The sequence below is a fragment of the Pelobates fuscus genome, chromosome 11 (genome assembly GCF_036172605.1).
Source record: "Pelobates fuscus isolate aPelFus1 chromosome 11, aPelFus1.pri, whole genome shotgun sequence".
NCBI lineage: Eukaryota > Metazoa > Chordata > Amphibia > Anura > Pelobatidae > Pelobates > Pelobates fuscus.
In genome coordinates, this window is record NC_086327.1 from 14,978,363 (window position 1) to 15,002,360 (window position 23,998).

Genomic DNA, 23,998 nt, shown 5'->3' on the forward strand with positions numbered 1-23,998 from the left:
GAGAGTCCCCCCACTACATTAAGATACTCATTTGCCCCAATGGAGAAAAAACCTTAAGGGGCCCTCCATACTTGCCGATCTATTCTAGTTACTTATGGGTAAAATGTTCACTAAAAATACCAATTCTTTGATTTATTATTTTTTTAATTCTTGAAATGCTTTATCCAAATGCTTAAATGCTAGATGTCCTATGCCATTACTTTCTTCTTTACGAGTGGTAAATAGTTTGCATCCCCATAACAGTTGTTTTTTTTTACACTGACTCATGTATTATGCATATTAAAGTTAACCTACCTTCATGTTTTTATTTTTATTTTACCTTGTACATAGTTACATTTGTTTTTCCTTTTTTTTTGTGGTTCATTTGTCTACTTTGTGGGCATTACTTCCTATATAAGATATCAAAGCTAAACTAGAGCTGATGCCGCTCAATGTCAGGGGCTTTACCACAAAGAAGTGCACAATTTTCCTTCAGCAGTTTCATAGTTTGATGGTGCATATTTGTTTCCTACAGGAGACTCACTTCCAAGAGGGGAGAACTCCATCTCTCAATTCTAAATATACATCCCAATAGTATGATACTAATTACAGAAATACTCTTTGGCCCATCAAAGACAACTTCTGTAGACGTTATTGCACTCCCATCATCTAGTGAATTTGTTGCACACATTACACCCTGCTAGTCGGGATTTTTCCTTCTTCTCCCATACTGTATATACCAGACTAGATATGTTTTTATTGCACACATTACTTTATCTGTTTTGCGATGTTTCCATAGATAGCATTGCTTTGTTAGACAATGGCCCTGTATTCATTCCTCTTGAATTTTTTAATGTGCCTCCACCCTCTCCCCAGTTTAGATTAAATTCATTTACCTGGATTACCCTCAGGGTGCTTGAGGAAGTAGGAACTGCATTTGAAAGAGAATTTTATGACAAATGGTACAGGTGATATATTTAAGCCTTCAGTATGAAAAGCTTATAAAGGAGTTATATGTGGGATTCAGATTAAAATGTGAGCCCGCCTCAAAAAAGAGAGGATAGCTTTGAAAAATTCACTATGCTTTGATATTCACAATCTCAAACAAGCCCATAAAATGTGCCCCTCTAGGCAACTGTTTAAAATAATGACAACAAGTCTCACAATGGAATTATAAAAAAGCTACTGAGCATAGATGCCCAATGAGCAATGTTACTGATGGGCCGTACCTTTTAGTCTTATGGTAATAGGTGTTGAAAACGATGTGCTAAAGACCTTTAAACAGTGGCACCAAGTCTCCTTTGTTTCTAAATTTGTGAACCATGATGGGAATAACCATGACACTACAGCAGATGCCTTCTGCACATTTTATAAATAGCTCTCAACTTACCCAGGCAAAAATACCATAGTGATATGGTTTTAGATTATATCAAGTATAATCTCCCCCCCTGAGACCGCCACCACTTTCGAGGAGCCAATTACAGTGGAACACTCTCTTCCCATCACTGCAAAGCTGCTGACTCACACTTCATGCATCTACTCCGAGCCCCACCCCTCCATTTCACAAAGAGAGAGCTTGGACAGTGCATTACATGCAAGCAAAGACCGCACAAAAGATCTCCCAGGCAACATTTGTTTTTAATTTTTTTTTTTTTTTTTTTTTTAAATCATCAGATGCCTCTTTTTGGAAACATAAAACTATCCTCACTAATTAGAAATCTGGCTCAGGAACAGGCTGTGGGAATATTATGTCTTCTCTATTCTGTTTTCATAAGATTCTAACCTGTAATCCAGCAGTGAGACAATCTCCTTGCAGAAGCTCCACTTTGCCACTTGGAGTGAGCACGAGTGAGGATTTCTTGTGGCCAATCCAATGCTTCTAAAGAGAAGCATCAAGGTCCTATGGTACATGCGCAAATAGAACACTACTTATAGAAAAGCATTCAATCTCCATAAGACGCTCTCACATTTACTTTGAGTGAACGCTAAAAGAAAGTGAGGAAAGACACTCTCCCAGCTGTCCGGATGAGAGTCAGGATGGTGCAAATTGGAAGGTTTGTTAAAGTGAAATTTTATTTTGAAATTGGCACTTGAGACAGAGACAGAGAGGGTTGACAATGCATACATCAGGCATTAAAGCAAGCTGAATTGACTCAATGCATTTCTATGGGGATCGTTCAACGTGAGCATGATGAGTGTGAAGACACTGACTGCCGCTCTTGCAAAGATTGCAAAACTGAATCAGGAAGTTACTCTAGCAGTTGTGTGAGTTCCTTTTTCTCAGAAAAGGCAATGTTAGTATTGCTGGTCCTGCAGGGACAATCTCTTTGAACCGGAACCACTACATTAAGCTGCAGTTCAGGTGCTTACAGGATCAGTAGATCCATAACGCAAGGTTTTGACCTGGCTCAGCCTATGTCCCTTTGAATTGTACCTGTGCCAATAAAACTTTGAGCAACCTATCTACGTACTCCAACAGTACAATCCTGACGCTACCCAAAAGTGCGAGATAATATAAATAATATACTCACTGCAGTTCCATTACGTAGTAGGAATCCCAGGTGCCTGTGGTCATAGCTCCATTGGTAAATAATCTATAATCCAAAGACAGTTCTAACTGCAATCTTAGCATATCAACTGAGAAGCAAAAATGTGTGCAATTAAGTCTGTTGAATTAATGTAGAAAAATAAATATAAATATGGACAGAGGTACACCCTATAAGGGATAAATAATCTCATATACTACAAACCAAAAATACAAATATAATGACAAAGATAATAAAATATACTTATCAATAACACAGAAACAGCTTCCAACAGATCACCTCCCAAATGGTGGTCTTAACAAGCCATAGAAATATACACAACAGACGTGGGATTCAGCTGATCTTCCTAGAAAATAATAAATAAACAAAACATAGTGTAATACAGTTTTATGGAAAATATTCTCTGCTATAGATTGAACTAGAAGGAAACACTAGCCCCACATCTACTTCGGGGGAGCCACCGTTGGAGTGCATTTTACTTCAATATCTTTTGAGTGCAATCTATAGCAGAGAATATTTTCCATAAAACTGTATTACACTATGTTTTAGTTTTTATTTTCTAGGAAGATCAGCTGAATATCACATGTGTTGTGTATATTTCTATAAATAATCTCATGCAAGACCCCACAGTCAAAATGTACTCAGGGGGTGTGGGAATAAAAAAATTAAAACAACCTACAGGGTTACTGAATGCATGTTGTTGAGGAAGGAGCATAATATGCGTTCAGTCACCATTTAGGTTTTTTATTTTGGTTTTCCTTCTTCTACCGATACCTTTTGACTGTGTGATCTTGGCATGAAATTAACTATTGCCTTGCTGTTTTATATAGTTTGTATCTATGTCTTTTTATATATATATATATATATATATATATATACAATAAATCAGTAGAATTGATAATATACATGTTTGCATCTCATATAATTCGGTGGATATTCTAAGGGTGCCGTTGGAGCGGTCTTTGTGTTATCTATTTATATACTCCCATAGATGATTGTAACTTTGATAGCATGTTATATTTGGGCTTGGGTGTGAACAATAAGCTCGGGTATAAACACAATATCCTTTTCTTTCTGTTTCTCATTAAAGTCCCTATGAGTTCTGGCATTGCTTCTAATCAACACTGTGAAGTGTGAAAAACGTAATTACATATAGAAAATTACACTTCTTGATCCTGCAACAGTATGGCTCCATCTTAGCTCCCTGTCAATCATTGCTCTAAGCTCCGCATTAGACCTCCTCATGGGAAAGCATTACTCAATGCTTTCCTATGGGGAAAATCTGACACTGGAGGTCCTCATGCAGAGCTAGTAGACAGCCACTGAGAGTAGATGTAGAGCTGCAATGTAAACATTGCAGTTCTCTGGAACTTCAATGTTTTACATTGCAGCACTAAGTGACAGTAACTGAAGTTGTCTGGTTGCCTACAGTGTCCCTTTAACTCCAAATGTATCACATGTAAAATTTACTTACCTAATGCAGTCATCATTGTGTCCGACTTTGATGTTTAGCTTTCCTGTCTTTGTCTATCTGTATCAAAAATAGAACGACTGCCCACTGAGGATTCACCAAATCCACATTACATTCTAGATATACCCTCATTACTCACAGTTTCTCTTTATGTACTAAGCACTAAATAAACTTTGGCTCAGCATTAATACTGTTAGTTTTGGATCTCAGATTTCTTACTAAACTACGGAAAATGTTGTCTATGAACCTGATATTTAACAGTTTGTGGACTTTGCACATCATTGCTACTCATGTGTTCTCAAATAGCGAAGTAATTCCCACTTAACGTAGTATTTTCCTTATTGTTTAACTCCTACTTTACACTTGTTAATTTAGATCTTAAGTTAAATGTTCGAAGTTCTGGCTCAGCATTATGGAGTGGTTAATTTTATGACTTAGTATAAACCTTATACATTATACCTGTGACTATGCTTCATCTACACACATATTAATGATATAAAGAGAAAACATGTTCTTTAGTTATCATTTTCTAAATAAATACATGTCAAATCGTGAATAAACTACAGTGTGACACTGGAGTGTCAGCAAAACAATTGGATTGAAAGGGTTGAAATGTATCAATAAAAAAAACACTTAAAAATGAAAAACAGTAACATATTTAATAAATTAAAACTGAATACACAGAAAAATAAAGTGTGCAAAACTAGAGTCAAAAACAAAATTCATATCTCTGCATTAAGGTATGTAAGAGTAAAACTATGTACCTGAAATAAGCAAGACTAGATAGTAGCATGGTTAGTCACTACTTGTTGCAAATTCAAAGCAAATTCAAAGCGAATAACACATTTTTCAAATCTTCTATTTTATTTTACAATTTTTCTTTTTGCCAACATTAAGAAATTGGAAAAAAAAATCTTCAAGTAATCGGTTCACCTGAAACTCCCATAGCAAACACTTTGAATTCCTGTCAAACCCTTGAGATAACGAGAGTAGGCCCCATCACAGCAGAGAAGAAGGGAAATATTTTGAGGTTGTCACATTTCTACATTCCTATACTTCATCAAAGGAAGTAGATAAAATTTCTCATCAGGTCTTCCAGTCTCTCGCTAAATGCAAAACCACCTTTCCCAGAGGATTTCTCCTGCAAAATATCTTATGTAAAGTTGTTCTTCAACCACCATTGCTAGAGGATTTCTCCTGCACAAAATCTTCTTTAAAGTTCTTCTTCTATCATCGTTGCTAGAGGATTTCTCTTGCAGAAAATCTTCTTTAAAGTTCTTCTTCAACCACTATTGCTAGAGGATTTCTCCTGCAGCAAATCTTCTTTAAAGTTCTTCTTCAACCACCATTGCTAGAGGATTTCTCCTGCAGAATATCTTCTTTAAAGTTCTTCTTCCACCACCATTGCTAGAGGATTTCTCCTACAGTATATCTTCTTTAAAGTTATTCTTCCAACAGTCTAGACTTCAATCAGCCTTCTCAGAGCAACGTTGTTGGTCATTTATTTTGATCAGCAAATAAACTATATCAAATCCAGAGCATTTACCATGCACCATTGTTATGTCACCCCGGAGGTATTCATGGATACATTATCAGGGTTATTTACTAAAATGGGAATTTAGAGTGAATTTAAAATTTAAGGTCAAAATAGCCAAACTGGAAAACATCTTTAATACAGCTATGATTTCAATTTGGCAACTCTGGCCTTAAATTTGAAATTCATGTTGAATTCCCTTTGAATTCTTGCAGTGACGAATAAGCTTTCATTGCATTTGAAATGTATAACCAGTAAGTGTTCACACAGTAAAGTCACACTGTTTAACATCATTTTTTCACAGTTGCATATTCCAAACTTTCTGTGTGGCTTATATACAACATAGTGTTTTTCTGACTTCCGGACTTGGCATGTTGAATCACCGAATATTCAACCTCATCTTGATCCCAGTCTTTTCCAATCTATATACAAAAAAAAAATATGAAAAAGAAAAAAAACATACTTTAGATAATTATATATCCACATTTACAGTTACAAAACAAGACAAGACAACTTATCAAGCACAGATAGGGTAAATGCTTCCTTTTTCAAGCTTGCAAGAGGTTTTGAGGAATATTGGGAGATAACAATTAGGGGTAAAATATGTATGAAGATTATTCAGGGGTAAAATTACAATAGTTATAATCCCAATCACCCCCTGGGTTCCGTTAATTTATAACATGTAAGGTTCTGACCTTCTACCTGGAGGGAAAAGCAAATTCTTAAATTAGATTTAATAAGAGCTAAATCTCAGTAACCCATTGAGAGACTCTTAATTATCAGCTAGTGAAGAATATCCTAAATTGGACACCTCATTCAGGATAGGTTTTTAATATTCCACATTATAGATGATGATAATATTAGGACTTTACTGTTCTTGGCAGACTCTATGACAATGACCAAATCACGGCTCATGTCTAAATGTCAGTATCAAGTCACAGTATTTTCCTCTGGGAGATATAAATATCTATATTATTTATTACATATCATAAAATGGAAACTGTTTTACTAAATACAAGAGAAAATAATAATTTAAAGACCCATTCTCAGTGAGTAATATAATTCCTTTATCTAAAGGAACACTCCAAACTCCATAGTCACTTCAATATGTTGTAGTAGTTATGGGGTCAGGATTGCTCTGGTGCCCTGCAGTGAAAGTAGTCAAAGAGTTTTTCTGTTGACTTCTTACCGAGGGCTGCTGAGAGCCGTTCCCGGCCTTAATGAGAGCCATAAGCTTTCTTCAGGCAATACATAGTCCCTTACTACAAGACTTAATTCAGGAGAGCTACCAGAAGATCCTAGCTCTCAGGATTAGAAGGCAAGGGAAAGGGAGTGGTATCAGTGGACCCTATGTAAGCCATCAAACCATTAAACAATGTGCTATAGTGGTTATGATGTATTGGGTATTTCTTTAACATTTTTTTTTAAATCTCTGAAATAATTGTAAGTAGCCACCTAGTGTTCAATGAAAGTTATAACAAGCAGTACTATTGTTGACAATGCATGATTGCATTGATACTGACCTAATACTAGTTATATAGCAATATAGCAATGTAGCTTGAAAATGGACTCAAGTTCATCACCAGTTACATTCACTCACTCTCATAGGACAGCAGAAGAACAGAATCTCATCAACATGTACCACTGAACAGCATCTGACATTATACAGAACTTAACATGTTTATAAGACACAAATAAATAATAAATATGCTATTATTCCCAAGAGCTCATTATTTTAGTGTAACTACCAAGCCTAACCTTCCATGAAGATAATAGTGCACAGTTTATTTGTTTTGATATATGATTTCAATATAGAATTTATAATTATGACTAGATGTAGACCTTACCTCGTAATTGGTGTAAATCTCGTGACTGTTCTCTCCTGTGAGATGAGTTTTGTCTTTATTAGCAGAATGCCTGAAATGAATAGGTAACAAATAAATTGAGGGTTATCATTGCAGTCCCTAAATGCTATACAAACTGGATGTACTTGCCTGACAAAGAGTATGTTAGATGGAAAAAGTCATTTTAAAAAAATTGCATGCTTTAAAAATAAGCTAAAATTTCAAGATAAAAAGTTGGAACTGAATTTCTCTATATCTTCATCTCCACACAGTAACAGAACCCCTGCTGTAATGTCCTTGCCCCCTCACTTAATATCTGTGTGCATTTTATTCCCCAAATTATTTCCTGTTGTGTATCTATCCTCTTGTCAAGGTGTTATCTTAAAGCAACGTTTAAGAATAGTCTGTCTTCAGCTTAGTAAATCCATTATGCCAGACTTTGCTTCTGTTATCACTGCACCCCGACTAAGCACCTCTAAACATGTGTCCATACTTTTATTAGTAGAATAGATGGCCCTTACATTATAGCAAGTTTGTCCTTGGGAGATGTCCACAAGTACTATGTCAGTCTTTTTTATTATTGTTATTATTATTTAATTTTTATTTTTTTCTATTTAGGAAAAACTGGCTAGAGGCATGTAAACAAGTATTAAAAGATGGCTAGAGTTCTAAACACAAAAGTCGAGCCCCCTAATCTAACCGGTACCTAAATACATTCTTAAAATGTTTTTCAAATATTTTAATTAAACTTGTGGAAAAATGATATATTATACAGACATGTGTAGGCTCTGTTAATTGGGAGTATTGTAAATATATGGACTGTGAAAGTAACTTACAGCTTTGTGGTGTCAGAGTCGTTCCTTACATCAACATATAAATGATCGTCTGGTGCTCCGTTTTCTCTAATAGGGTTCTGTTGCATAATATGAAGAAAAAAAAGATTCAAACCATCCTACGGGTGTTTTATCTTTAAATGGAGTCATTGTTTACCAGCACAGTTGCAGTTTCTTGTAAATGTCATCAACATAATCAGGATATGAAATGAGTGCTTGTCTGTGAGTATATTTTTCATTATCTTTACTTGAAATAAAATTCCTCATGAACTCAATTCATCCATTGGCTCATAATGGAGTTTCTGCTACTTCCTTCTAACTGTGAAGTTGACCATTTCTGGACTTCCTACTACCTTGTTGACCAAGTACTACCCCATGCAGTATGCTAATAACTATAGCTAACAAAAGGCATGGAAAGTGGGTCAAACCACATTTGTTTTTTCCCTTGCTATATATAAGTATAAAATATATAAGCATAATACTGGTATATTGTCTCTGATTGTAATATTCTAAACACAGTGTAAAACTTGACTGATTTATAACAAGAAGCACCATCCTTGACTTGTAAATACTCACTCTGACTGGCAACTTGGGTAGGGTCCCATGAATCGCAGACTCTTGCTTGATGCGTCTTTCTCTATTGAAAATTGCATAGCTTATATGAAGTGCCCTCAAATGTTTCTGTTTAATAATTGCAAAACTCTATACCCTATCTGAAATATTGCTAGATTATATATCACATCATAAACTATAAAATATTGCATACTTCCAAACTCTTAGCAAAGGATGAAAGAATATATAAAACTATATATAATTCGGAAACTTTACATGAGTCATTTAACAGTGATCTGTATGTTAAATTAAAGGACCACTATAGGCACCCAGACCACTTCAGCTTAATGAGGTGGTCTGGGTGCCTGGTCCAGCTAGGATTAACCTTTGTTTCTATAAACATAGCAGTTTCATAGAAACTGCTATGTTTATAATAGGGTTAATCCAGTCTCTAGTGGCTGTCTCATTGACAGCCGCTAGAGGCGCTTCCGCACTTCTCACTGTGATTTTACAGTGAGAAGACGCTAGCGTCCATAGGAAAGCATTGAGAATGATTTCCTATGGACTGGCTGAATGTGCGCGCGGATCGTGCCGCGCATGCGCATTCAGCCGATGACGAGAAGGAGGAGAAGAGGAGGAGAAGAGTACCTCGCCCGGAGCTGGAGAAAGAGGTAAAGAGGTAAGCCCGGCGGGAGGGGGGCCCTGAGGGTGGGGGCACCCTCAGGGCACTATAGTGCCAGGAAAACGAGTATGTTTTCCTGGAGCTATAGTGGTCATGTAAGGTTCTGATTATGAATTGGTTTCTTTCAAATAGATGTTTTAATACTATTATTTTCAGATAAATAGACAAATATTCTATTTGTTCGAAAGACCAATTTCTGTAAGGAAGATTTCAGGTGACAGATTTGCATTTTGAAAAATAAGTGAAATTGCATAATTTTTGCTTGAAGATTGTAATATTAGATTAACTTTATTACCTGTAGTATTAACAAATTTAGTAAAATATTTGCTGTTTTTACATTTTCTCTTATCAAAATAAATTATATTTTAAAAAGCATTTATATATAGAATTATATATAGAAAGGCTGAGCCACAAGCGGAGCCTAAAGTTGTGGGAGGGGTTATCCAGACTATCCGGGCTGATACTGCCTTTATAAAGCCATTCAATTTTGGTGGGCAATCTTTTTACAGGTCTAATCGAACTTAGGTTTTGGAACATCTCAACCGTCTTCTACCACCACTACTATAACTAACTCGGCTTATTGTCCCAGACCACAAATATATAGAAAATAAATCACACTTTATATTTTTTGAAAGTTCGGGTAAGCAGGTGTAATCGGATAGCCTTGGTAAAAATAGCAGCCAAAATGTACACACTTGCTAAATTAACAATGTAGAAATGAATAGCATAAATCATATTTATGTTTTATTTTTTTTATTTCTCTTTGGTCATATTTGGAATTTTAAATAAGAAACACGAATTGCCAAAATTCTTCCACGAATTCCGTGGTGTCATCTAAAACGTCACTTTAATGGCAAGTAGCAGATCACAATAATAAAGAAAGAAAGAAATGAAAGACTGGAAATAAATAAATAATTTTAATAAATGTATACTAAACTGTATAAACTAGGAAATGAAAAATGTTATTTTTTTTGCCATTCAATTTTAATTTGCAAAAATTTGGAGTTTAATGAAAACCCCTTATGTTCTTGAATAATTACATGATATAGTTAAAAAGCGATTACGACATACCTGATATAAATATGTAGAACCAATATCAGCAGCAATAACACAATAACTCCAGCCAAGGATCCCAGGATTAGAGGTAAAGTATTCTGCTCTTCAGCTAAAAACAAACAAAAAAAAAAAGCACAAAACTATTCCATCAATAAGTGAGCCATATCAGAATTTAGTCTGAGGCTGAATGGTTTGCAAAGACGATTTCAGGTAAATGAGACATCTGCAAAACGTTTCTGAATTCTAATAATACGTTGATACGTTGAATCTTTTCACCCTTACCATAGAGCAGGCTTCCCCATACTCCGGCCCTCCAGATGTTGCTGAACTACAACTCCCATGATTCTCAGCCTATGTCATTCATAGAATCATGGGAGTTGTAGTTCAGCAACATATAGGGGGCCGGAGTTTAGGGAAGTCTGCCGTAGAGGGTGGTGAAATAGAGCAATCCTTGTGATTTATGAAGAGAAATAGGGGGTGAGTGAGTGCCCAGGACAGTATAAATATCTCTTCAAAAACTGCTCTTGATTATCGACGAATGGTACGTAAGAAAAACTCCAATGGAAAATGTTTTTTTTTGTTTTTTTACTAAATCAGTTTAGTATATATACCACAATGAAAATATGCATGCATTTACTTATGCATTTTTTCACTGAGGTTATATCTAAATAGTTTGAAAAGGCTGCAGATCTCCAGCCTTTGCAACCCCCAACCCGTTCAAACCCAGCCTAGACTTTCTGTGGCTGTCCAATCACAGACTTCCCAATGCAGCTCAATGAGAAGTTTTTGCAAGGCAGGTGCTCTGGGTAATTGCTGCCTCTTGAGTTTAGCTCCACTGAGCTAAACAACCAGGAAGTAACAGGACTGAGATCCCCCCAGAAGACGGCCATGTGGCGAAACGTTGGGGTTTGTAAGTCTCCCGCTCCAAGATTAGTATACCCTTTGTTCTCTTATCTAATAGAATAGTATAGTGAGCACATTAGGGTTTTTGTGACTTTTCTAATGTATTTTATTGTCTGCTTTTGCACTTTATATCTATGTGTATTTCTCATATTTTGTGATTCATTAAAAATATTTTTTCTATGCAATTTACCACTTATTTATCACCCTGCACTTTTCTGGCCACATGTGACACATAGTGATCTGTACCTGTTTAGTGCTTTGCTATTTTGTATAGTAACAGGACCGATTGTCTGATTGACAAGGTTAGTTTATGAAAGTGCCAATTTCTATTGAATCTGCACTTTGTGTAAAATGAAACAAGAGGACAAGCTCTTACACAAGTGTTTTAGGCGTGTGGAGTGTCCCTTTAAATATGTTGTTATTGTATCACAACCACTGTCTGTAAGTACATGGGAATTGGAAGAAGTATGGAGGAGAGAGCTCTGCCATCAGTACACCGATCTTCAGCCAGCCACAATATATAGACTTGGTCACGGAGGGGGCACAGCTCCCAGACTTCATGGAACTATGGGAGGGATTTGCAGCTTTACCCCTTGCAAATGCAGCTGTTCTTCCAGTGGCCATGCTCTTAGATTGAAAGGTTCAAGTCACTATATTTGAGAGCACTCAGTGTTATGACTTATAGAATTCCCATTTGTAAGGGCATAACATAGCCTTACTAATGCGTACACTCATATACACATGCAAACATACTTAAACACACACACTTATCAGAAGTTAGAAATTGAGTTTTATTTTGCAAATACTAACCACTAGAAATGATGTTTCTCTTTGTAGAAGGTAAGGATCCTCCAATCGTGTTATGGGCAATGCAGTGATATTCCCCAGAGTTTAATGCATTATTAGGCATTGTCAACACTTGTTCTGTTTCATTTAGCCGCATGTCATTCTTATACCATGTGAAATGTGTTACGTTTGGCCTGCTACTCAAGAAATCACATTTCATTGTAATCATTCCATCTTTATTATCAACAGTGACTGTAACATTTTTTGCCACATCTGTAAAACAGAGAGTAATAAAAAAAAAACAATTATATGATTTTAATATGCATAATAAATATAAATATCTAGTGTGGCCAAGTTCTTAAATTGTTAGCCTTCAAGCACAATGTATTTGTTATTTATTTACATAGTTACATAGTTACATAGCAGTCTAGGTTGAAAAAAGAAGTTTGTAGCCAACTCCAATTATGCAACAAAAAGTTAAATAATTCCATCTTGACTCTATAATGGCAATGTCACGACTACTAGTGTGGTCCAGCACGCAGAAACTATGTAAACATATACATAGGAAAGAAAAGGAAAATAAAAGGACAGAGCGTAAACCGAACCTTAGAATGGCCGGACTAATACGCTAGAGACAGAGAATGGTCAAAGGGAAAGCCAAGGTCAAGGAATCCAGAATATACACAATACCGTTTACACAAGCCAAGTCAGGGAAACCACAATTCAGAATAACCAGGGAAAAGCCAAGATCAGGATACCAGGAAATCAGATTCACAAAGATAAAGCACTTCCAGGAAACCAGGAACAGGAAACCACAACAGGGCAAGGTACTAGGGTGAGTCAGGGATTTAAATAACCCTCTCTATGCTCTGATTGGTAAGAGGGCGACCTCTGACCCCAAAATGTGTGTGCGCGTTGACGTCGTGACATCACGTGCACGTCAGTATAAACTTCGGGGGCGGAGCTAGGACTAGACGCGACCACGCGGTCAGCGCCATTTTGGATTTGGGCGCGACGCCCGGAAGATGTGGGGAAGTGGTTGTCGGCTCGCCGACGAGCAGGTAAGCTCGTGCTGTCGGTGAGGCTGTGCCGGTCGGGCACGGTCGTGCCACGCGGCGGGCCGGCAACCGCGACAGGCAATCAGATTTATCCTCTAATCAACAACCTAACTAAACTAGCTTGATGAAGACCTCTCATGGTCGAAATATTGCTGTGTTTGTGGAGCTAATAAATCGAATTGCTGTTTCATATAGAGTGGAGGGATCGACAGTTTTTTTGTGCTACATATCAATAGGTTTTACTGGAACAAAGTTTCTGCACCTTCCTACAAAGGTGAGTGTTTGCTACTTTATCTAATTAAATTTAATTGAACTGTGTCAGCCAAAAAGTATCAGATTAATATCAATGTACAAGTCCACATTGCTTGTTGTTGACTGATAAAGTGAAAATATACTTTTTTGAGAAACTCTCCAGCGCTGTAATGTTAAACAGATAATCCGGCCAATTTACCATGGCCTGACTCGGGGTTGGGAGAGAGGTAATGCAACGTTATACCAACATGCTATTTAGTAACTCATTCGCAATAATAAAATAAAAAGTAATCTGACCCTGAGAAAAATTGCTCCAAAGAAACACACAGATATACCATTAGCTGTGTACTAAATGTTACTGCAGTTTAACAAGCATAATGAGATCAAAACTAAGGTCCTTCAAGTCAAGCATTGCTAGCGAAATTAAACTTATAAGTGCTCAAGTCTTGCAGTTCCTTAAGAGTAATACATTTGGTAGAAATACTGTAGTAGAACGCACACCATATAGATACATAACTCTTAACATAGGGCGCTAGCCCTACCAGCGCTCTCTAAAGTCTCTCTACAAATAGGCCAGTGCCAGTCTAATAAACACAAAAACAAAAGATGTACTAGCAAAAAATAAAGAATAAAAGTTTCAAATAGAAGCATATGAACACCAAGTGATTTGTAAGACAAAGTTTTGGTGAAACTTATGCCTTTTTCAGGGGATAACTCTGTCGCTGTTTGTCGTGTGCTGCACTGCTTTACTGGAAAAAATAAAATAAAACCCAATGGCAACATTGAGACGCCTGGCAATCAGATAAAAGTAAGTGTGCCTCTACATCCAATAACTCAAGCCTGGATGTAGGTGAAGAACTCTTCAATAATGCTTTCCTATGGGGAAATCCTAATGCGAGTGCGGCCATTGGTGCGCACGTGCATTAGGTCTCCCCCGCTGGCTGACGTCGGCTGGGAAGGAGAGAGTGTGGACACAGCCAGCATCGAAGGACATCGGCGCTGAACCCAGGAAAGTGACAGATTTAAACCTCTTCTGTACCACGGAGAGTGGTCTTAATGGACGCCTTACTGTCAGGAAAACGAGTTTGTATTTCTGGCACTATAGTTTCTCTTTAAGGATCAGACACAAGCAATCCCATTTTCATTGTTTTTAAAGAGTCTTAAACAGCAAAAAATATCCCCTCCCTAAACTTCAGCTATCATTCGAAGTTAGTGTAGGTCTCAATATATCAGAATTGTATAACAACTCAGTCATTTGTATTCACACCGCTAAGCACTAAATTTGATCTGGAAGAAAAATAAACATGTCGATTAAGATATGGTAAGCAAGGTTAAAAAGCTTTTGTATGTTGAATTTATTTTCAGATATGCCTTTGGAAATGTTACAAAATATGTCAAGACTTTTTGTTAAAGGGTTACTCCAACTACCATGACCACCTCTGCTTTTTGAAGTGGTCTTGGTGGTAGGAGTCTGAATGAGCGGTGCACTGCACATCCAGAGATATTGACGATGTGCATAAAGAATGTCGCACTGCACGCTGCCAAGAGACATTAATGTTTCTCCCTTGCAGACACAGTTGCAAGGTAGAAGCTCTTATCTCCCCTCCCTTTAACACTATTAGCTCTCTTTCTTCCCTATCCCCTCTGCTATATTTTTTAATTCCCCAACCTCCCACTCATTCTTCTCTTTCCAGCTCAAAGCGTATGCATGCAGTGTGAGCCGGTAAAATGTACTCTATGAGAACCCTTTGATTGGACGTAGAGGTGGCTCCTGTGACATCAGATGGGGTTATACCTAACAGTGCCAGGGAACTTGAGCCTGCACAGGATAAAGGTAAGTAAAACTTCATTGAAAAATGTTTTTGAGCGTTTATTTATGGGGGACATAGAGAATAATGCCAATACGGCATTATTCTAATCACAAGAAAAAAAAGGTGGAGTAATAATTGGAGTGTGTGAAATACAATGCTATACTATACAAGATTATACAAGAAACAGCTGGATACAATCTTCTTGATAAAAACCAGTAGCATCCATGTGAACATGACTATGCTTAGTCTTGATGTTTATACAACACCTAATATTGTCTGGTTACTAGTCAGTGCAAATTTCCCAAACCTCAAATGATCCCATATGGGTCTTCTCTCTCTCTTAAACTATTGATGAACCAAGAGGCAACAGGGGAATATAGCTGGGTTATGTGATGGAAGCTAACTATCTCTCAGAAAACTTTTTGAAGGTATTGTTGTGCTCATTATGGTGATTAGGAATCATTTGGTTATATTCCCATTTAAAAAAAATAAAATAAAGGGTTTCTATCTTATATGTGCCGGCAGAATGTTTCAGTCAAGGATAGGGTAAATGTCCTACTCAATATCCCTGGAACCATACATAATCAATATGTAGGCAAACATTATTATAAAGTAGAATGTATACTTTTTTCATCATTACCACCTATGTGTTAGTACAAACTGCATGAGGCAACACGACTTTAGATATATGGTAATTTACAAACCTTTCTTATTGCCTTAATTGCAATTGTGATCTCTGCAATTAATTAAAAAAAAATAATAAAATCACGAATACATTAGAAAGTCACAGTCTTTTCATATACTTCTCATATAAACGTAGATGTTGTCTGTATACATACATTGCACCGGTATCTCTGTTGGATCCGATTCTCCGGTCCCAATCTCATTCTTTGCAAGACATGAAAACACTTTATTTTCAAAGCTCACGTTTGTAACTAAGATCTGCTTTGTTTCATATGACGTAGTGATCTTTTCGGTTCCCTTGTACCATTTGTAGGATGTAGCAACAGGATTCGATTTGCTGTCGCATAATAACGTCATATTATCTTCCTCCATGATTTCTTGTTTTTCAGTAATTAGAACTGTTACATTCTTTGGAGAATCTGTTCAGAGAAGAATACATTGCTTCAGTATATACAAGTGTATTTGTTAATCTCTGTATACATTACTAGTATGTTTTTGAGATTGCTTATGTATTAAATTACAATATATGACATTGATGATAACAAATTAAGAAAACATAATATGTCCATGATGACATTTTACACTTTGTAAAAAGGAGATGCAGGGAAGCAGCGCCTGTAATAGTGTTTTTAGATCCAAAACAGTACAGGAAATGAGAGGAGAAAACATAATATAGTGTAGTATATTTTGGATTGCATTTGAATCCAAAATATACTACACTATATTACGTTTTCTCCTCTCATTTCCTGTACTGTTTCAGATCTAAAAACACTATTACAGACGCTGCTTCCCTGCATCTCCTTTTTACATGCACTATACCAGTAGAAGAAAGTGACTCTGGCTTGGGGAGTTCTAACTGCTAAACATGCAATACACAAGCGGCAAAAATTCCATTTCCTTTTTCCATTTTACACTTTGTGGCTAAAGCTGACTAATGAAGATTTTCTGCATTAAGTCATATAACCCACAAAGGAAGACTCTATGATCAGTATTTAACTGGTAATTCAAAACCAGTAAAACCTTCTAAAGCCAATTTAGTCTGCTCTGCTAAATCCCTCCCATGGATTCTTCGAGAAAAGGAGTGTAACGTTTCCAGTATCGTCTTCACTTGCCAAAATGTTTATCTGGTAACCTGCCCACTTCTCTGACACTGGCAGGGTTATTTGCTGAAGTGAGAATTGAAAGTGAATTTCAAAGTGAGGGTCAACATAGCCGTAATGGAACCATTCTCTAAGCCAGCTACGCTTTCACCTCATTTACTGTGGCATGAAATTTGAAATTCACATTGAAGTCACTTTGAATTCTCACTTTAGTAAATAACTCTGTGGGATCCACTCCCTTGCACTCGGACACTGTTATGATGCTGGGAGCCCGACTAAGCTGCTGCCCCCACACTGTCAGCCCCTCATATGCTGAAATCTGAATATCCCCCAGCACATCTCATTTCTCCCAGTGTTTCACCCACTCACTTATATACACACTTTCTTACATGGCCAAACACAATTAAATACAAATTCATGCATACACAGCCACATAGAGACAGATACACTATTACACAAATTCACAAACAATGCCACACACATTACCATCTGCCTCCTGAACTCTTACATTAGTGAGAGAGGGCAAGTATTTTATGTCAGCCAGCACACATGTTCACACACACAGCACTGAAATTAGTCCAGAGCTCTAGAAAGTGCACTTTCTCAATCTGGCATTCTGCCTAATGCCCTGGATATCCTTAATCCGTCTCTGTGTAAAACAATTATAAAGCTTTGCCAACACATAATATAAGACACTAAGAGAGACAAATAACACCTTCAATTTTGTAAATTGTGACAGTACAACTTTAATGCTCCCTATTTGGAGCTAAGAATAGCACAGTGAGGGAATTAGTTTGGTGCAAGGTTTTAATGCAGTGGATGGAGGTTTAATGCTACAAGTTTGGGCTGAATGCTACAGAGGCAGGGTTAATACAGAATGGTGTATGGTATGTACAGGAGAGGCAGGGTTAAAACAGAATGGTGTATGGTATGTACAACAAGGGAAGGGTTAATACAGAATGGTGTGTGGTATGTACAGGAGAGGCAGGGTTAAAACAGAATGGTGTATGGTATGTACAACAAGGGAAGGGTTAATACAGAATGGTGTATGGTATGTACAGGAGAGGCAGGGTTAAAACAGAATGGTGTATGGTATGTACAACAAGGGAAGGGTTAATACAGAATGGTGTGTGGTATGTACAGCAAGGAAAGGGTTAATACAGAATGGTGTATGGTATGTACAGGAGAGGCAGGGTTAAAACAGAATGGTGTATGGTATGTACAACAAGGGAAGGGTTAATACAGAATGGTGTGTGGTATGTACAGCAAGGAAAGGGTTAATACATAATGGTGTGTGGTATGTACAACAAGGGAAGGGTTAATACAGAATGGTGTGTGGTATGTACAGCAAGGAAAGGGTTAATACAGAATGGTGTGTGGTATGTACAACAAGGGAAGGGTTAATACAGAATGGTGTGTGGTATGTACAGCAAGGAAAGGGTTAATACAGAATGGTGTATGGTATGTACAGGAGAGGAAGGGTTAATACAGAATGGTGTATGGTATGTACAACAAGGGAAGGGTTAATACAGAATGGTGTGTGGTATGTACAGCAAGGAAAGGGTTAATACAGAATGGTGTGTGTGGTATGTACAGCAAGGAAAGGGTTAATACAGAATGGTGTGTGGTATGTACAACAAGGGAAGGGTTAATACAGAATGGTGTGTGGTATGTACAGCAAGGAAAGGGTTAATACAGAATGGTGTATGGTATGTACAGGAGAGGAAGGGTTAATACAGAATGGTGTATGGTATGTACAACAAGGGAAGGGTTAATACAGAATGGTGTGGGATAATATAGCAGGGACAGGGTTAATACAGAATGGTGTGGGATAATACAGCAGGTACAGGGTTAATACAGAATGGTGTGAGATAATACAGCAGGGACAGGGTTAATACAGAATGGTGGGATTTAGGGGTGATTATTTCTGATGACTTAAAGGTAGGCAGACAATGTAATAGAGCAGCAGGAAATGCTAGCAGAATGCTTGGTTGTATAAGGAGAGGTAATAGCAGTAGAAAGAGGGAAGTGCTCATGCCATTGTACAGAACACTGGTGAGACCTCACTTGGAGTATTGTACGCAGTACTGGAGACCGTATCTTCAGAAGGATATTGATACATTAGAGAGAGTTCAGAGAAGGGCTACTAAACTGGTTCATGGATTGCAGGATAAAACTTACCAGGAAAGGTTAAAGGATCTTAACATGTACAGCTTGGAGGAAAGACGAGACAAGGGGGATATGATAGAAACATTTAAATACATAAAGGGAATCAACAAAGTAAAGGAGGAGACTATATTTAAAAGAAGAAAAACTACCACAACAAGAGGACATAGTCTTAAATTAGAGGGACAAAGGTTTAAAAATAATATCAGGAAGTATTACTTTACTGAGAGTGTAGTGGATGCATGGAATAGCCTTCCAGCTGAAGTGGTAGAGGTTAACACAGTAAAGGAGTTTAAGCATGCGTGGGATAGGCATAAGGCTATCCTAACTATAAGATAAGGCCAGGGATTAATTAAAGTATTTAGAAAATTGGGCACACTAGATGGGCCGAATGGTTCTTATCTGCCGTCACATTCTATGTTTCTATGTGTGGGATAATATGGCAGGGTTAATACAGAATGGTGTGGGATAATATAGCAGATACAGGGTTAATACCGAATGGTGTGGGATAATACAGCAGGGGTAGGGTTAATATAGAATGAAGTGGGATAATACAGCAGGGGCAAGGATAATACAGAATGGTGTGAGATAATACAGCAGGGACAGGGTTAATACAGAATGGTGGGATTTAGGGGTGATTATTTCTGATGACTTAAAGGTAGGCAGACAATGTAATAGAGCAGCAGGAAATGCTAGCAGAATGCTTGGTTGTATAGGGAGAGGTATTAGCAGTAGAAAGAGGGAAGTGCTCATGCCATTGTACAGAACACTGGTGAGACCTCACTTGGAGTATTGTACGCAGTACTGGAGACCGTATCTCCAGAAGGATATTGATACTTTAGAGAGAGTTCAGAGAAGGGCTACTAAACTGGTTCATGGATTGCAGGATAAAACTTACCAGGAAAGGTTAAAGGATCTTAACATGTATAGCTTGGAGGAAAGACGAGACAGGGGGGATATGATAGAAACATTTAAATACATAAAGGGAATCAACACAGTAAAGGATGAGACTATATTTAAACGAAGAAAAACTACCACAACAAGAGGACATAGTCTTAAATTAGAGGGACAAAGGTTTAAAAATAATATCAGGAAGTATTACTTTACTGAGAGGGTAGTGGATGCATGGAATAGCCTTCCAGCTGAAGTGGTAGAGGTTAACACAGTAAAGGAGTTTAAGCATGCGTGGGATAGGCATAAGGCTATCCTAACTATAAGATAAGGCCAGGGACTAATGAAAGTATTTAGAAAATTGGGCAGCCTAGATGGGCCGAATGGTTCTTATCTGCCGTCACATTCTATGTTTCTATGTTTCTATGTGTGGGATAATATGGCAGGGTTAATACAGAATGGTGTGGGCTAATATAGCAGATACAGGGTTAATACAGAATGGTGTGGGATAATACAGCAGGGGCAGGGTTAATATAGAATGAAGTGGGATAATACAGCAGGGGCAAGGATAATACAGAATGGTGTGGGATAAAACAGCAAGGGCAGGGTTAATACAGAATGGGTTGGGATAATACAGCAGGAGCATGGTTAATAGAGAATGGTGTGGGATAATACAGCAGGGACATGGTTAATGCAGAATGATGTGGGATAATACAGCAGGGACAGGGTTAATACAGAATGGTGTGGGATAATACTGCAGGGGCAGGGATAATACAGAATGGTGTGGGATAATACAGCAGGGGCAGGGTTAATACAGAATGGGGTGGATAAAACAGCATGGACGGGGTTAATACAGAATGGTGTGGGATAATACAGGAGGTGTGAAATGTATAAATGCAGGTTTACACAATACGTTAAGTTAGGAACTTAAGTAAATATATATGTGGGGCATAAAATGTACTTGGTCTGAAGCCCCTGATTTTTTTGTCACCTAACAACACACCTGAACATATGGAATGTTTATTTGTTCTAGTGATTAATGCTCTTTTGTTTTAGAGTTTAACATTCACTTTAGTTATTACTGTTTAATTTCGTGTTACTGTATAGTACTTACATTTGATGTTTAGCCTGGTAGAACTCAGACTTATTATTACATTGTGATGAACAGCTGAGCACATTATCAGAGTATTATGGTCATTAGATGAAGGAGTATAGATTAGCTCTGATACAGATTTCCATCCTCCAGCGGTGAAGTTACTTTGATATGTGTTGCCATGCTGACCACGTTTGTTCCATCCGATAGTAGGAGGGTTGGACCAACAGGTATGTTCCACTTGGCAGGTAATGGTGATCGGTTGTCCATCAATCATGTCTCCACTCCACTGAATAACTGGATCATGAGGTTTCTCTGAAGATAAAGTTTAAAAAGTTTGTTTTGATTACACATCTGAATACACAGATACACACAGGCACACATGCAGATACACAGACACACATACATACATTGACACACATACAGATACACAGACACTGATTTACAGGGGCACACAGTGACACAGATACACATACTGACACACAGATAGATACATAGACATACATACAGACAAACACACAGATAGATAAAGACACACACTAATACACATACAGATACCCAGGCACACAGAAGCACACAATGGCAAACATACAGATACAAACTCTGACACACATATAGATGCACAGACACACACAGATTCAAAGGGGCACACACTGACACATGGATACACATACTGACACACAGATAGATACATAGACGTACATACAGACAAACAAACAGGTAGATACACAGACACATATGCAAAGTGTGCACATTTTAAAGCAACCTCTTGTTACCTACATTTTAAATGCAGGGGAGTGGCTTCCCTGAGGTCAATTCAGCTGGCTGAGGCTAGTGGGAGTCAATCACACAGACAAACACAATTACACATACTTACACACAGATGTACACACACACATATAACCACACTGACACACACACAGATACACAGACACTCAGACACATTGACATAGAATACAAACAGACACGAACACACATGCTGGCACACAAATACACACACTGACACAAAAGGACACACAGATACACACACACACGCACACAAATATACACATACAGTGATACACAGAGACACCCACACACTGACACACACATTCTAAAACACAGACATACACACACATAGTGAAATACATACAGATACACACACTGACATACATACATACAGACACAAACACACACACTGACATACATACACACACACACATACATACTGACATATAGACACATACATACCCCACCCTACTGCCTTTTCCTCCCACGCAGCTCTGTATTTTCTGGAATAAAGTAACCGGCTGTCACTTCCTTCCAGCACTGCTGAAATTACAGGGGTCCAGTCGCACTGTTAAAGGGCAGCAGTGCACGACCTGTCCCCTGAAAATATATGCTATTGAGTGACTTTAAGTGCATGGACTACCCAATGGGCCCCCTGATCATCAGACACTGAAACTCCAGAAAACTGCTGGACTTCCAGGATCGCCCGCGTTCGGTTCTACACAACTTAGAAGGGCACTGTTTGGTGGAAACGTTCCCACAACAGTGAAAACAAGCTGCAGGGTAAAAACATTGACTATGTTCGATAGTTTGTTCGTTTTTTAAACTACCGTACTAGACCAACCGCAAGCACTGATTCTCTGGAACTGTTTTGAGCATGGGACCATTCGTGCGGTCAGTCAAATTATGAATTCTAGGAAATTCCTTAACCCCTGAACCAATCTGGGTGATTGGGTGATTTGGGGATTTGTTGGTCACCCTGATCGAGGCTATCAGGGGATGTACCTTTTGTGGGGGTTTTGTGTGTTTTAAAGGATTTTTTATGTTTTCTGTCCCTGGAGATAATTTAATACAGTGCTTGACTCAATTATCTCCCAGGCACAGAGGAGGGATTATCTTGTTTTATGTGGGAGTGTCCTGGACCTGAGAGCCAATGTAATTGTGTGTATGTTTTTACTGTAGTCTGCTCTCAGGCATGGGGACCTGCATATAAGGCCAGTTGTGGCTACCAATAAACGAGTTCCAGTTTACCCTCAACACAGAGCCTTGTCTCGTGCTTGTAGGGGAAAGCTATACCAGCTAAAATCCCTGCTCTTGGGACTGTTCTTTGAATTGCTATAATTGCTATAATCACAAGCTCTTGTAAGAGCTACACTGCTATACTCTCTTAGAGGAGAGGTCTTCTCACTGGGAGCTGGATCCGGGAGTTTGGTCCAGGGTGATAAGGGACAGGGAGACCCTAGCCAAGCTGCGGCGGCTAAGGGGCTACAGTTTTTTTTTTTTTTTTTTTAAATTCTTTATTTATGCCAAGGTAGAACAGTACAGTGAAAACACATTACATTGAAACATTGGAAGATATAGTAACAGTTTGTAGGCCCTGTCTCCATTGCATCTTTAAAAACAAAAGAGTGACACTCCTTACATACTTTTCTACACCGACATATCTTGGAGTGAATAGAATAATCAATATAGCGTGGACACACTGTCCTCCCTGGTATATTTTAATTTATAACATAAAAATAAAATCAGATAAGACGTGAATAAACTATAAATCACCACATAAACATTTCTTTAGTCGATAGGACATGCCCTATTCTTTCTCAGGTTTTCATATGCGGGTTCCAAAAATCCGCCTCTTAATCACCTAAGAATTGCAATCAGTCTGTTTCTGTGCGTACAGGTCCATGTCCCATCGTAATGCATATTAGTTACGTATTGAGTGGTTATATTTCAACATTTGCGGTGAGTGCTCACGGTAAAAAGAAAATA

At 37.9% G+C, this 23,998-nt stretch overlaps 1 protein-coding gene across 1 annotated transcript in view; it reads right to left on the reverse strand.

The window, feature by feature from the left end:
• Nucleotides 1–4,973: 4,973 nt before the first annotated feature.
• Nucleotides 4,974–23,998, reverse strand: part of LOC134577336 (B-cell receptor CD22-like) — a 39,302-nt gene continuing 20,277 nt past the window's right edge. The window contains exons 4-11 of the mRNA XM_063436041.1: nucleotides 21,263–21,556; nucleotides 16,147–16,410; nucleotides 12,211–12,459; nucleotides 10,513–10,606; nucleotides 8,784–8,844; nucleotides 8,211–8,287; nucleotides 7,378–7,447; nucleotides 4,974–5,952 (exon numbers count right to left, since the gene is read on the reverse strand). Coding sequence (XP_063292111.1) covers nucleotides 5,821–5,952; nucleotides 7,378–7,447; nucleotides 8,211–8,287; nucleotides 8,784–8,844; nucleotides 10,513–10,606; nucleotides 12,211–12,459; nucleotides 16,147–16,410; nucleotides 21,263–21,556 — 1,241 coding nt within the window. The 3' untranslated portion in view covers nucleotides 4,974–5,820. The remainder of the gene's footprint in view (nucleotides 5,953–7,377; nucleotides 7,448–8,210; nucleotides 8,288–8,783; nucleotides 8,845–10,512; nucleotides 10,607–12,210; nucleotides 12,460–16,146; nucleotides 16,411–21,262; nucleotides 21,557–23,998) is intronic.